Here is a 14,824-nt window from a genome sequence, read left to right as displayed (position 1 = left end):
ACTGCTGCTGCAATGGTGCTTCAAATAATTCTGCGATACTTGGCGAACAACGAGCAGCTAATCCAACGTTTAGCCGACTCGTACCCTTTACGTCGTGCGGCACAGATGGTGCTGAGCGCTTACTATCGCACCCGAACCGTTGCCGAACAGCAGAAGCTCGTTGGAATGACGCCGGAACGATTGCAGCAAGCAATACGCAGCTTCAAGTCGAATGTGCAAAAAGAGATCGAAAACGCCAAGAATGATTTGGGCAAAAAGAAGTGAAACGGAGAGTTATCTTTTTGCGGATGTGCTCTAGAAGTTGTGTAAACTGTGCCGTGTTTTCAATGTAATTAAAATTTATTTGTATTTTGAAAATGTGTATCTCGTGTCGTGCTGTGAATTTCAATTGCATTAAGACGGGTTCGGGGGTTAATTTGCAGTAACTTCTCGAACTATTATTATCCTCTGCCACAGAAAAAAATATTAGTTTCTTTCCGTTCAGCGCGCTATAAGTGTGGTATTGGATGATGAGTTTTGGGTCACATCACACTACACCATCAATGTTTTACACGAAATTGTAAAAAAATATACATTCCAGAATAACGCAAACCATAGACTAAATTTAATGAAAGTGTCAAAAGAATTTAAAAAAACGGCAAATCTTTGCGAGTAAAACAGTACTCGCATGCTGGCAGGGTTGTTACGTTTGCATACTTAGTATTAAATTGCAAAATACGCCAGCTTTATGGCCATCGCATACCGAAAACAAAACAGGTCGGCGCAATGTTAAAACGGTGGTAAGAGATTTCGAAACGCAAAACTCTTGGTTTACAACCAACTGTTCGTATTCTCTTGTCAGAATATAGATGATTGAGTTGCTCATTAAAAAAACACATGTTACAGGGTTTTTCTATCTAACTCACATCCTTCACCATCAATCTTAACACGTTGCATCCATATTCTCAACGCTTTTGTATTTAACTTTGATGTAATAACTGTCAATTGCTGGCTGGAGCATTATAGTATGCAGTGTTGATGTGTACATTGTATCGCAGATCTTCCTTTTCCGTTTCAAAAAAAATTAATAATTCTTTTAAAACATCCATTGGTTGTTTTGAACAAATGTACATTTCTGAAAGGAATCCTTAATGTTTAAGTAAGGGAAGGAGTCCCTGCTTAGTCGTACGATTTTTGGTCGTACAATCTTGTACGGGATTTCACAGATTTTAGTCGTGAAACCAAAACTGTCATTTTAAAATAATCGTACGAGTCACTGTTCACTCCAGCCTGAAATGGAACGCGTTGAGATGAATGACTTAGGTTGTGAGTTGGATAAAAAAAACCCTTGTAATCCAATGCTGCACACTCAGTAAGTGCACAATTCAACAACAAATTAAACCCTTACTCTAGTTGGAAGCAATGGATAGCTTGCCCATGTCGACTGCGACCGCATTTCCCGAATTGGACGGGCCGGAAGAATTAGAAGCTACCGATTGTGTTGTCGCAGCAGATCCACCCGACGATAACGACTTCCCACTAGAGGGCGGTAAACTGGTGGCAGTAGAAGACGATGATGTACTAGCACTGCCAGCTGCCGACCCAACCATGTTATTCATTCGCTTTTTATTACCGCCTCCCGGTGGCCGGTGGTGGTGGTTACGTTTATCAGTTCCAATGTCCAGCACGGGTGTGGATTCGTTTATCGGTGAACTGTTTGCCGTTCCATTGTCCATCTCGGCCGCCATTCCATCGACCGTTGCACTGGAACCCTTCGACAGTGGAAAATTCACGGACGCAGATCCTGAACCACCCTGCATTACTGCTCCGGTCAGCCCGCGGTTCGATTGCATTTTGTTCGGCTTTGACCGTTGCTGGATACTGCCGGGTGTGTACAGTGGCTGTATCACATTACCGACCGCTTTCGTTCGTCCCTCGCGAAACACCATCCGTTGGCCCGGTTTCATGTATTCCGGATTTTTTATAAACCGGAAACGTACCACAGCCTTATCGCCGGTACGTAAACATTCCTTGGACATTTGCAGGATTTGTGCCGTTTGCCGAATGCTACCGCAGTGCACCATTGCCGACCATCGGCCGTACTTGCTGGAAATTGTCGTCGGATGATGCAACACCAGTATCTCACAGTCAAACTCCCAGCAGGCCTGTGGATTCAGTGCCTGGCTTACCATTACCATTCCTTTGCGAATTTGGGAACGCTTGATTTTCTTCAGCGCAAAACTAGCTGTCTGGCCACTGCGCACTTCCCGAACCACCATACGCTTTCGGTGGATGCTTTTGATTGTGATCGGCTGAAAGTCACCCAGCGGATCCGGTCCAAGCAATAGCGTATCGTTTAACCGCACTATGCCTTGCAAAGTGATTCCCGACACTACGGTTCCTACACCCTGCAAAAGAGGAAAACGATAAAGCATTATCATTTTCTCCTACTCAGATTGTTTGCCGAAAAAAGCTCACTTACAGGAACGGCATACGTATCATCGATCTGGAACTCGGTTGGTAAAGCATCATTCCCGGTGGTGCGTACATTCAGCAGATTGAGGAACATTTTCAACAAATCCAAGTTTTCCCCCGTTACGTTCGATACTTGAAAGATGGGACATAACCGTTCCGATACGAAGTTGGTCGCGCTCAGCACGACATCATCGCTCGTTTTCACCATCACCGGGACCTTACGGCAGCCTTGCGATTTCAGAATTTTGTACAGCAGCTTCAAATTCTCCTGCAAAATATTCGGCGGACACATGTCAATCTTGGTGACGACCACAAACACCGGCACCGACAATGCCAAGGCAAGTCCCAGATGTTCCTTCGTCATGCCCACGATGCCAGAGTTGGCTCCGATCTGCAAGAAAGATTACACACACAATTTATACATTGAAATTTTCTTATGTGAAACTCCTCTACCCACCATCAACATTCCAAAGTCCGGTGCGTGACCGGTCATGCCGAATACCGTCGTCTTCAGGTAACGCTCATGACCGGCCAAATCAATGAACGTGATCACTTTGGCAGACTTTTCACAAATCTTTACCCAATCTAGTGTGCCATGGTCCGGCTTATTGACCACATTTCCCACACTGTCAAACCCTAGGATATCGTTTCCTACGGAGCTAGTACGGCCACTTTCGATTTCGTGCTTGTGACGAAATAGACGCTGCCGCGCAAAACCACGTCCATTGTCCAGCTCCCCATGGGTCAGCACACCCAGCAAGGTAGATTTGCCAGCATCCACGTTACCGACGACGGCTACCCGTACTTCGGTGAAATCGTCTTCCTCTACTCGCCGCCGGATCAGGTACTGGCCAGTGATACCCTTCTCTGCCTTACGGGTACGTAGCTCGACACATTCCGCGCGCAGCATCGCTGCCAGGGATTGGAGTGTTGCCAGCGAAGCAGCATACTCGTCCTGTTCTAATCCATTTTCACTGCCATCTACACGATTGATGATAAAGAACCATTTCTTACCGGATGTTGTGCATGTGTGTGTGTGTGTGTGTGTGTGTGTGTGTGTGTGTGTGTGTGTGTGTGTGTGTGTGTGTGTGTGTGTGTGTGTGTGTGTGTGTGTGTGTGTGTGTGTGTGTGTGTGTGTGTGTGTGTGTGTGTGTGTGTGTGTGTGTGAGGCATATGTCGTTTTACTTACCTTCCCCAATGCCAATATCGTACACCGTCTCACCACGGCTGGCCGATATACGTTCCTCTAACCGTTGCATCAACAAATCGAACTGATCCTCGGTCGGTCCAACCAGAACAGTCTTCTCTCGGATGCTAGAGTAATCGACAAACTTCCTCTCGCTACCGCTGGAACCATTGGATGATGCAAACCCATCCGGAAGTTTGTTAATACTTGCGGTCGAGCTTGGCGCTCCCGCGCTCGCTTGTTTTGTTATGCTCGGTTTCATTTTTGTTCAGTTTTTTGTTTTCGTAATCGATTCGCGCGCGCGTTCGAAAATGTTCATCACTATTCACTGATTGCACTCCTATGCATTCCACCCGCACAATCGAGCAATTTCGCTTATCTAATAAGCTTCGGTAAGGAAAGTGTGAGACACACCACCGATAATCTGCACGCTATCTTATAAGCTGGAGAGTGAAATGCTGGGATTAGTGATAATTTAGTCAACTCGAGGAATAGCACAACACCGTCTTTTTTATTCTTCCTTCGATGTGGCAAATTCACACTCGCGGGATTCGAGTGAAAGGGAAACAGTCAACGAAACTGTTTTGTTTTGCTTTTATGATCGTCCCATATCCAATTCTACCAATGGAGGGCTGGTGTTAGTTTTGGAGCTGAATAAACCGTACGATATTACTAACCACGCCAATACAAACACTTTCGCGAGAAGTATAGCGATGCACCGTCGTTTTTCTCACTTTCTTAGAACCTGTTGAAAAAGTGGAATTTGGCAATGTTTGCAATCGTCGTCGATTCCACTAAAATTGATGATGACAAAGCACTGCACTGAGCACACGGTCATGAGCGTTGGCATGTGTGCGGCTTTGCTTACTTTGTTCAAAATTTGTGATCCAGTTATTTGAAATGACTGTTAACAATTCGAATAAATTTTACTGTTTAAAATACTGAGTTCTTTAGCATATCCCGTTGTTTTTACCAGTTGTATTAGGAAATAACATTTATTATTTTTTGCAGTAAACATTTATAGCACTTTTGCTTGACGGCATTATTTTGGTATCTAAACTGTATCCCCGGTTTGACTTTAGCTTTGAACTCGCGAATTGAACCACCAATTCGGATATAATTGTTGGAACTTCTTCTGCCCTACTTTATTGCATAAGAAACATTTTTATGGGCTTGAAAAACGAATTGTCATATTTTTATCCGTGTTGTGGCCCATAGTGCAATGTATCTTTGTGTTGGAATATCGATTAATTTGACAGACGATTGTATTGTCAACAATGCTTACCTCAAAACAAAACACGCAACGTTCTCAATAGCACGGATTATTTTGGATTTGGATTACAGGATTGACCCGGAAGCATGTACCACGAAAAGCAACAACGCGAATTGTGCGCTCTACATGCACTTAACAACCTATTTCAAGGTATGGTACACATGGTCATAGCTTATGTTTGATGCTCCGTACATGTTTGTCTCCCCATGCACATCGTTTACAGACAAATCGTCATTCAGCAAATCACAACTAGATCAAATTTGTCAGAATCTGTCCCCAAACGAATACATCAATCCTCACAGGTAGGGTATCTAACATACTACCAGTACAGCTCGATTAATGGCTTCGGTTCTGCTTATAGATCCATTCTTGGGCTTGGAAATTACGATGTGAATGTTATCATTGCCGCATTGCACATGAAAGATTGTGAAGCTATCTGGTTCGATAAGCGAAAGTAAGTATGGAAGCTACGTGAAGTACGTGACAATATCGTCTAAATGTTGTTCACTTCTCCGTAGAGATCCATCACGAATTGATACATCGAAAATAGTGGGGTTTATACTAAACGTTCCGAGCAACTACAAAGTGGGGTTTGTGAAGCTACCTATTCAGCGTAGACATTGGATAGCCATTCGGCAAATCAACAAAGAGTACTGGAATCTTGACTCCAAACTGGATGCTCCCCAATGTTTGGGAGATGTGCGTATATAGACGACAGCGCATACTTTGCGAGTGTGTGATTGATTCCCTGATGCATGTTTTCTATTGCAGGAAGCAAGTATGCTACAGTACCTACGAGAGCAGCTGCAAAGCAACGATAAAGAATTATTCGTTATATGCACAGGAGAGGTAGATAAATCACAGCAATGGCTCCTCCCAGACAACGACCAACGGTGAAGAAAAGGAGCGTAATATATTTAAATATCGTTAACAAACTAGAGTTATTTAATTATTCCGAAGGCGTTCAAAAACAAATTTTCTCACAGAATTTTGTATTTATCTTGACTGTTGCTTGATGTATGTATGCGTCTTGGGCACGGATAATGCAGTGAGCCAAACAGTGGGTAGGATAATGGTACGGAAAATACCTTTTCTCTGAACATTGCCTTTTTCATGATTTACGGCTTTCCGGTTCAAACCATCTAAAAAGAAAGAAAATTGTTGATTTTTTTCATTTATTGTTTTTTTTTAAATTATTACAATTTATATTTTTTTCGAAAATGTCACTCACTCACCGTTGACCGCCATCTCACGCACTGTTCATAAGACGCACGCACAATGGCGTCCTCCGACCTGATAGTGAACGTAAATAATTTAGAGAAAATAGAGAATTTTCTCAATGATTCGACGTACAAAGAGATTATAGAAAACAGTGAAACGTTCAACACCCGGCTATGCCTGGAACGGAGACTTCGGATGCCGTTTCTCGACCCACAGACGGGTGTCGCTCAGAATCACTGCGCGTTGTTTATGCACAGCCGTCACCGGATCCCGGGCCTGAAGAATGGTCAAGTGTACAGCTACCCGGCGGCCCGCTGGCGTAAATCCCGCCGGCAGTATTTGCTGCAAAAGCCGCACCCACCCTTTCCGGCGTACACGCACCGTCCGTTCGGTCATCTGCAGCCGGCGCCACCGTCCTCCCTCCTGCCCGGGAGCGGTATTGGTGGTGATCGAGGAGGAGGAGGCGGTGGTGGTGGCGGTGGCGGAAGCACTTACGATTCGGAAAACTCCAACCTGGACCAATCGAGCGCCGTCGATGCGGCAGACCTGAAGGAGCACGAGTCGGACAAGGTGGGCAAGGATTGGTATTACGACGAGATGGAAATGCACGACATGGAATCGTTTGAGGATCACGATCTACCGGATTCGGACTGCGACTATGAGGAGAGCTTCAGTCAGCGCAAGAAAAAGAGCAAGGGCGCGCGCAGTGGTGGTAGCGGGGGCGGCGGTGGGTCGGGCGGTGGACGCAGCAAATCCGGTGGCTCGTCGCTGTCGGACGCGAACAATCGTCGCGGTGGCAGAGGTGGCGGACGGGGCCGAGGACGCAAATCGCAAGGTATTGGGGGCGAGCTGGGTCCTAGCTTCAAAGATATGGTGGAAACACCGAAAAAGAATCGTGTTCAAACACTACCGAACCTCACACCTCAATCGAACAGCTCATCCCCACTGACCCTACCCGGAGGAGGCGCAGGAGGAGGTGGATCGGAAGAGCTCCCGATGCCGGAACTGGTGCCGGAAGTGAAAGCCGAAGGTAGCGGTGACCCAACGGACGGAGGACCACCCAAGCTCGGCAACGGTCGTCCCGGACCGACCGCAAACCATTCCACCGGACTCGGCACGAACAACACTATAGGCGGAACGATGGCTGCTGCCCTTACCGGTGGTACGGTGGCGTCGGCCGGTGGAGCTCCGGCATCTTCGATCTTGGGCCCTCCAATCGGTCCGGGTTCGGTTGGGCCCGGTAGTGTTGGTGTTGGTGGCGTTGGTGCGGTAGAGAAAAGCCGTGCCGTTCCCTCGCCCTACTGTGACTTTTGTCTTGGCGATGCAAGGGAAAACAAGAAAACGTTCGAGCCGGAAGAGCTGGTGTCCTGCTCGGACTGTGGCCGTTCGGGACATCCGTCCTGTTTGCAGTTCACAGCGAACATGATCATCTCGGTGCGGAAGTATCGATGGCAGTGCATCGAGTGCAAGTACTGCACCATCTGCGGCACATCCGATAACGATGATCAGTTGCTGTTCTGCGATGATTGTGACCGCGGCTATCATATGTACTGCCTGTCACCGCCGCTCGTATCACCGCCCGAGGGATCCTGGAGCTGCAAGCTGTGCAAGGAAGAGTTCCACAAGCCCAAGTAAGCAAAGGTACGATTCGAAACGTATGCCATCGTACAGTGCGTTCGGCTCGAAAAAGGTAAGACATGCGAGTAGACGAGAGACAAACGTGCTGCAAATAGGACGAATAGGCATTCGTACCAATGATGAGCATGCCCCGATAAGTTAAGCCCTTCCTCTTTTGGCATAAGGTCAGTAGACGAGGTATTAAGTAGACAGTAGTACGACAAAACGACAATTTTAGTATTAGGTGCGAAGACACACAAGCAATTGTACTATGACTTCGATACCGACACCGATCATCGGATCGTAAATCGATATTAACTCTCTCACTATTGATAACTATTGCTCACTCTCGGAAACAGAATGTTAAATCAAACGCGTACGAATGCGTTAGCAACATTTTAAATATGCAATTTTTGTACCTTATCTACATAGACACACACACCCACATATGTGTATCCCCCGATTTCCTTGTGCCGATTTGTATTTTGTGTAATCCTAGATCTGTTTTCTTTGTGTGTGTGTTTATTTTTTTAGTCCAAACCGTGTATGCATTTCTGCTAATTTTATTCTTTACCGATTAAGAACAGTACTTAAGCTAGCGCAATAAGAGCGCATAATTGATTAGCGAACGCGAAACATGGGACAAAACGGCGTAGCGCACAACAACTCTCATCAGCGAACCATCTGCGCGTTTTAGCTAGCGTGGCACAGACAATTTTTGTCCGCCACATTAATCTCTGCTTCTTTCTCTCTATATCTCTCTCTTTACATCTCTCTAGTTCAGCATTAAATGTAACTTGTTTTATAAAATGCCGTTTACGCGCCTACAATCATAAACGAAATGAAAGCTTTTCAAACAAACAAACTATTATCGCTACCCCTTAGAGTCATAATAAAATCGCGCAATACTACTAACTACAACATAAGCAAAAAAAAAAAACACGACAAAATACTAATTATTCGATATCTTATGCAGCTCTCGCGTACAATAATATCAACGTTTTAATTTACATGTTGGGGCCTTTTTTTTAACTTGCTATATGTATTTGTAGGAAAACTCAACCTGTGTAGCATCCGAAAGCGTATATGGCGTTGTCCTGTGGGGGTATTTTCACTTTTCAACTATCGATCTCAAATTTTTCGGTTTCCTTTTTGTAACTTTAGCATCCACCGAACGTATCTTGTTTATAATATCACAGATCCTCAGTAATCGTAACTAGTTCTAGTATGCGGTCTCTTGTGGTGCCTTGCGATTGCGGTACAACGTGTGCTTACAGTGTAGAAGGACAGTTTTTATTTTTCGCAATAAACAAACGGTCCGGATCGAGGCTGAGCTGCTCCAGCGCGTTGTAGATCTTTTTCCTAATGTCCGTCGAATAGTCCCGCTCGCGACCCAGCAACCAGATTTGATCTTTGGTAAGAGCCATGTGAAGCAGCCATTTATCGAAAAAGAAAAATCAGAAACAAATAAGAAATTAATATCTCCACAAGCACAGCAGGCTTTCTGTGTGTTTTTTTTTATTTGCGTAGTTTCAGCTTGCTTACCCGCGTGAACAGCGACAAAGCTCGTGCAAGACCAGAGAATGGCGAAATTGTCGTAGTTGGTGTAGAGCACTTGGTATCGACCCGATCCAGGCAGTAGCCGTGCGATTGCGGTTGGAAGCCGTGACTGAAGCTGAAAGTGAAAGACAACAAACAATGGCTGTTGAGAAACTGAAACTCTACTGCAGCACAAAACCTGTTTTAACTAAAAAAAAAAACATGACATGCAGTAAAAAATAAACTATTGGCTGTAGATAGGTAAGGTAAAAAAAACGTATTTTTTTTAGTGAGTGATACAAAAACTGCGAGTGGAACAAATGTGAAAATCATTTCCTAATGGTGAAGAGCTCAGTGATGCTTTTTGTTGATCTGAACAAGAGCAGTACGTCTATTTTGTGCTCTTCATCAACCAGTCCCATATTGTCTAGTGGTTAGGATATCCGGCTCTCACCCGGAAGGCCCGGGTTCGATTCCCGGTATGGGAAAGTCTCTTTTTTTTTCAGACTGCGTTAGCAACATGGAAACAATGCTTATCATTTTTATGTAAGGACATGTGAAGAGGACATTTTTATAATAGGACATACTAACTTACACAAATAATAAGAAACTAAACTAAAGCTCAGAGAGCGTAACTTGATACTTGCAATATGGGTATTTGAAGATTTAATTTCAACCAAGTGAGGACAGTTAATTTTCAATAACCTTTAAATGATCATCAAGGTTTCGATTAATTAGCGACGTACATTAAGACAATGTCGCAATTAGTCAATGGAAAATGGCAAGCGACTTTTGTATGTTTTATGTATCGCATCCATTGCATTGCTCTTGCTGTAAAACGAAGGTTACTCATTGGCTAAACTGTAACGAGTATTGATCACAAAAACAAGCGTACTTGGCCTTAGTTTTAACATAACATTTCCCCCTGAACGTTCCCCCATGCATGCTAGTCTGTAAGCAAGATTTAGGTTAAATTTTATGCCTAGCGTAATATCCCCGGGCATTATGAATGCTTGCGGTGTGTGTCGATCCATCAATGAAATTCCACCGGCCGGCTTGCTTTGATTTTGCCTTCTTGATAACGCGCTATCCAATCAATCCTACAAATTATACAGTCTAGCGGTGAGAACTCCGGAGTAGATTCATTAATCCACTCCGACTCCCACGCATTAAAACCGGATTCATCTCTGCGAAAAATCCGGAGTTAAATCGAGAGTTTACTCCGGAGTAATCTGGAGTTGAATTCGAATTTTACTCTGGAGTAATCCGGACTTAAATGCGGACTGCGTGCACTACGGAAACAACTGAAGGCTTCGGACTCAACTGCGGATTACTCCGGAATCTAATGGGAATTTAACTTCGGAATCAAACCCGAAATCGAAATCGCTGTCAACTCCGTAGTAATTCCTTTATCGCCTTCGCAATGTGATTAATCCGTCTCCGGGAAAAAATAGAATTTTACCCATCACTGATACAGTCCCGTTGGATTCCCGGCACACAACCCATTCGCGTGGATGCTTTTGAAAAGATTAATTTTTCTCCCAGTACCGTTACGGATAAGTATGTGCTTTCCATCATTTCCCGCATTTCTCTTAACCCACTACCACCCCATTCATTGTTTGTGGTTAGTGTTTGTTTTAGTTTGCTTCCGCATACCTGGACGTTCATGATGGAGGACGTTTCACTCTCGGGAACGGCCTCACCGATGCTGATAGATGGGTTACCCGTCCTGCAAAAGCAAACACAGTCGTTAGCATCCGTAGCGCATTTTCGTGACCGGGCTCGCGATGGTCCGGGAATAAGCTTGCTCTACTTACCACTGATTGACAGATTTAATTGAAATTTCCAGCTGGCTTCGGCCGGCCTCGTCCCGTAGTGTTGTGTTTTCAAAGGTCAGCGTAGTGCAGCCGGAGGCCAGCTCGGGAAGATAGAAGGAACGCTCCACCTCGTACCATTTGCCTAAGAACTGGAAACATACAAACGACAAAAGCAATCAATGGGTCAATTTTTCGTTGGTCATGCTATGGTTATATCGCGCTTTCTTCCACACGGTTCCACCAGCTAGCATTCCCGGTGACAATGGGTGCGTTGATGATGGTTACGCGGAAAAAAGCCCCACCAATCACAGAGATATGCATGCCATCGGTGTGTTCGGAGGGTGTTCGGTTCGTTCGTGCATTGGAAGTGTAATGGCAGTGTTACTGACTGACTGACTGACTGACTGACTCACTGGCACAGGTACCTGGCAGCACCTGCAGCAACCGACCGCTGCACCACGGACACACACACACACACCGGACAAAGTGGGCTACGGATTTAACGGACAATTACGTAAGTTTGGCACGTCAGTCCGGAGGATTTGAAAGTTTCTGCGGGTCGCGTACAGGCGGTGGATTGGTGCGAGGCCAACCAATCGACACACTTTGCAGGCCAACTTGCTTTTGGCGGTGGTTAAGCCCTGTGTGTCCCTTCTGCGCTTCTGCCCGCCCGGAGGCACTCTTTTCCCGATTTCACCTTCCATGCAGCCGGTTCGTACTGGTGGACATTTATTTATTTATTCGAGTGTTTATCGGCAGTTTAAATTTATAGCATCATGCTGTTTATCCGTCCGCCCACCCTCCTGTGGTAGGAGAAATGATGTAAAGAAAACAAAAAGGTAACACACGGAATGTGCTCCACCGAGGGAAGCGAGAAAGTGCGAGAAGAGCATGCAACTTGGTCTGGCTGTGGTAGGTGAATCACATTGGTTAACATCGCCACAACAACCCAAAACCACTTACTTTCAGACCTACCACCACCATCCCACCCCAACCACGGATCGAAATGTTCCGTTTTGTAGCATTTGTTTTTGTTGAGCTACGAGGGTTTTACGATTGTATGGCGCTTATTACCAAATAACCAGTGCCCAATACAGAAAACAAATCAAAACTGGATCTATTTCCAATCGACAACGATTGACGAACTTGGTCAGTAGTTCTTTTTTATAGTTTTGTTTGTTTACAGAGTGGCATGGTAGAAATGATACACTTCTATTCGATGCACTTAACTCTGAAGGCACCTTTGGAATCGTGCAGAATGATCGTGTTTATGGAGCATATATTCGGTATCAAACTACGTCAACTACGGAGATGATTTGAGGAGCAGTGATGGGGAAATCTTCGTTTTTCCTAGAGTTTAATCCGAGGCAGTTTACATCGGAGTAATTACTCAAACAGCCAAACGTGGTCCGCGGCTCCGTGACTGAGAGAATCGCCCGAGACCGGAGCGTCCTGGCTGGCACGTATAGGAGAGTAGCAAAGCAACAATGAAAGCACGTCTGGCCCGTCGAATTCGTTCTTCAAGCTGCGGCAACCCGAGTAGCAGACACCTGGACGTATATTCCTGGTTACGGTCCCAGCAGCGCAGGACCGTAAGCAGGAATCGAACTCACACAGTGTAGCTGGAATAATTCGATGCTCCTCTGACCTACGGATTTGAGGGCAAATGCTTAAAAGAAGGTTGTTACGAGGAAGCACCATCGAAAGATCGTTGATGTATAGCACGAATAGCAGCAGCTCAAGCTTACTGCCCTGAAGTACGCCAGAGTTTGCACGGAGAGGATCTCTTTTATGATCCGAATCAACATAGAGTATTGACAATTGTTTTGTGGTTCGCAGGGCAACGATTTGTCACAGGTAATCCCGCGGCAAACCCCCCCGGTCATTAAAAGTTTAGTAAAAAGTGAAAGTATGTAAGATATCTTCCCAGGATACCCAGGATAAGCACCGTCTCCAGGTTTGAAACCCGTTCAGCATATGTGGGGATACCTGCTGGGAATGTTGGACGACGTCAAAAGATTTGAATTTGGACGGATTCAAAAAGATAGTTGTTTAAGATATGGGAGGATTTCCCAGATAAAGTTGTGTCTTGTGTCCTGCAACGATTTCCGAAAGCGTTTGCGGGCCGTTATTGCAAAGATGAAACATTTAAAATGAATTAAGTAAGATACAAGTAAAGTAACATTTTATTTTAAGTATTACGTTGACTATTACATATTAAGTATTAAATTTCTCAAGACATTTCCTCCTTGATTTTTTCCTTATCGCGGGCATGCTCGATTGAAGTTTAGTACGAATAGATGCTATTTAAATCCATTCCTAAGAGAAATCAAACTCGATTTCAATTTTCTTACATAAACAAAGTGTATCACTTCTACGATGCCACCCTGTAAAGTGCAGCACACGCAGCAGCGGGGGTGGCCGAATTCGAACCGGATTGTTTACATCGCCTCCGTACGACTCAGTCTTCCCTCAGTCGAGGGAAGAGGCGCGGCGTTTGGCGAGCGCGGGAGGATATGATTTATGATTCCTTTCACTGTAACGATCCATGTTTTAACGGCCTCTAACACCTTATTACTGCTGGGTTAGAAAGCTCACACAGCTCGCCCCAAACAAGGAACCGTTGGCCACGTCGTTAACCAATAACCCTGAACTCGTTGCCCTCGTTGATCATGGAACTCTAACTTTACGCAAGTAGTAAGCCATTGCAGACAACAAAACTGGTCGGTCGGTGGTCATGCAAAGTATTGCCTTCCCCTAGTTTCGTTCTAAGCGGTACAAGAGTTGCAGTAGAAACTAAAAATGCTCATTTAATGCCTTCTAGTTGCGGCACTCCGGTTTGGTTGCAGCACATCGGCCCTTTTTTTGCTGAGCGTTTCTATACTCTTCTTTTTTTCTATTGTAAAACGCCCATGGGGAGAGGGTGTGTGGGCAGGTGTGGCATGTTCTTGCACGGTGAACGGTGAGCGGTACGGTCTCATCTTACCTTTGTCATGTTAAACTTTGGCATTGAAGGGTAATTTGGGCATTTACCGAAGCCTGACGCCAGCACGGGGCTCAGCCGGGCAAGCCACAGGCCGGCGACAACGAACCACAGCACACGCAGCTCCATAAATTGATGATACATGCCGTAATTGTCCCTTTCTCTGTTGCGGACGACGCAGAAACGCTAAGCCGAAGCGCCAAAACCAAAGTCCAAAGAACGGGTAATCGATCGACGGGGGTCGGGGCCACAATGGAAACACACACACACACACACACACTCGATCAGCCTAAAAAGGTCACGCCCGATTTTGATTGTGGGTGGATGTTTTGTTTTGTACCGCGGGTGTAAAGATCACTTGTTCATCACTCTCGTTATCACTTGTTATCACTTGTTTTGGTGCACACTAGCCGGAACGTTCCCCCTATTACTGTGTGTGTGTGTATTGTTCGACTCTATGCCGAGGTACGATCTGCTGACGATCGAGAGCAAGAAAACGTCACGATCACCACCAGTCACCAATGTTGGGGAACTGGTCGCGTTGATAAACACGACGATTGTACGTACAAACGGGGGGCTGGCGACGACACGGATGATGGATAATAATTGTGTGGAAATTATGGACCTGGCTGCCTCCAAATTGCAATTTCAAGGCTCTTTTTACTTCGCAGATTGTCGAGCTTGTCACCGCACTACCTGGTTGAAGGGGTTTACACACGCAACTGCTGCACTGT

The 14,824-nt window shown here is 45.4% G+C and overlaps 5 protein-coding genes and 1 non-coding gene across 6 annotated transcripts; 4 read left to right on the top strand and 2 right to left on the bottom strand.

Annotated features, from left to right (window-relative positions):
• The first annotated feature begins 5 nt into the window (after nt 1-5).
• On the top strand, nt 6-264 carry LOC126563423 (protein NCBP2AS2 homolog). Its single transcript, XM_050220067.1, has one exon. It carries the CDS (start codon nt 13-15, stop codon nt 262-264), a length of 252 nt encoding a protein of 83 aa, XP_050076024.1. The 5' UTR covers nt 6-12.
• A 1,098-nt stretch (nt 265-1,362) lies between these two features.
• LOC126561726 (GTP-binding protein 1) lies at nt 1,363-3,945 on the bottom strand. Its single transcript, XM_050218032.1, has 4 exons — nt 3,644-3,945; nt 2,912-3,435; nt 2,462-2,845; nt 1,363-2,387 (listed from the first exon to the last, which is right to left on the bottom strand). The coding sequence occupies exons 1-4, from the start codon at nt 3,900-3,902 to the stop codon at nt 1,389-1,391; spliced, it is 2,166 nt and encodes a 721-aa protein (XP_050073989.1). The 5' UTR covers nt 3,903-3,945; the 3' UTR covers nt 1,363-1,388.
• A 1,054-nt stretch (nt 3,946-4,999) lies between these two features.
• LOC126563118 (josephin-like protein) lies at nt 5,000-5,846 on the top strand. Its single transcript, XM_050219740.1, has 5 exons — nt 5,000-5,063; nt 5,137-5,215; nt 5,275-5,367; nt 5,432-5,612; nt 5,685-5,846. Exons 1-5 carry the CDS (start codon nt 5,000-5,002, stop codon nt 5,808-5,810), a joined length of 543 nt encoding a protein of 180 aa, XP_050075697.1. The 3' UTR covers nt 5,811-5,846.
• Nucleotides 5,847-6,146: 300 nt separating this feature from the next.
• Nucleotides 6,147-7,792, top strand: LOC126562026 (zinc finger protein DPF3). The gene has a single exon (XM_050218437.1). The coding sequence runs from the start codon at nt 6,192-6,194 to the stop codon at nt 7,767-7,769; it is 1,578 nt and encodes a 525-aa protein (XP_050074394.1). The 5' UTR covers nt 6,147-6,191; the 3' UTR covers nt 7,770-7,792.
• A 1,230-nt stretch (nt 7,793-9,022) lies between these two features.
• Nucleotides 9,023-14,245, bottom strand: LOC126563003 (apolipoprotein D). Its single transcript, XM_050219609.1, has 5 exons — nt 14,094-14,245; nt 11,108-11,256; nt 10,947-11,019; nt 9,297-9,426; nt 9,023-9,162 (listed from the first exon to the last, which is right to left on the bottom strand). The coding sequence occupies exons 1-5, from the start codon at nt 14,232-14,234 to the stop codon at nt 9,023-9,025; spliced, it is 633 nt and encodes a 210-aa protein (XP_050075566.1). The 5' UTR covers nt 14,235-14,245.
• Trnae-cuc (transfer RNA glutamic acid (anticodon CUC)) lies at nt 9,707-9,778 on the top strand. The gene has a single exon. It is a non-coding gene; the product is annotated as a tRNA-Glu (tRNA).
• Nucleotides 14,246-14,824: the final 579 nt, after the last annotated feature.

This window comes from Anopheles maculipalpis, chromosome 3RL, assembly GCF_943734695.1.
Source record: "Anopheles maculipalpis chromosome 3RL, idAnoMacuDA_375_x, whole genome shotgun sequence".
Lineage (NCBI taxonomy): Eukaryota > Metazoa > Arthropoda > Insecta > Diptera > Culicidae > Anopheles > Anopheles maculipalpis.
This window is presented reverse-complemented; position numbering and strand designations above follow the sequence as displayed.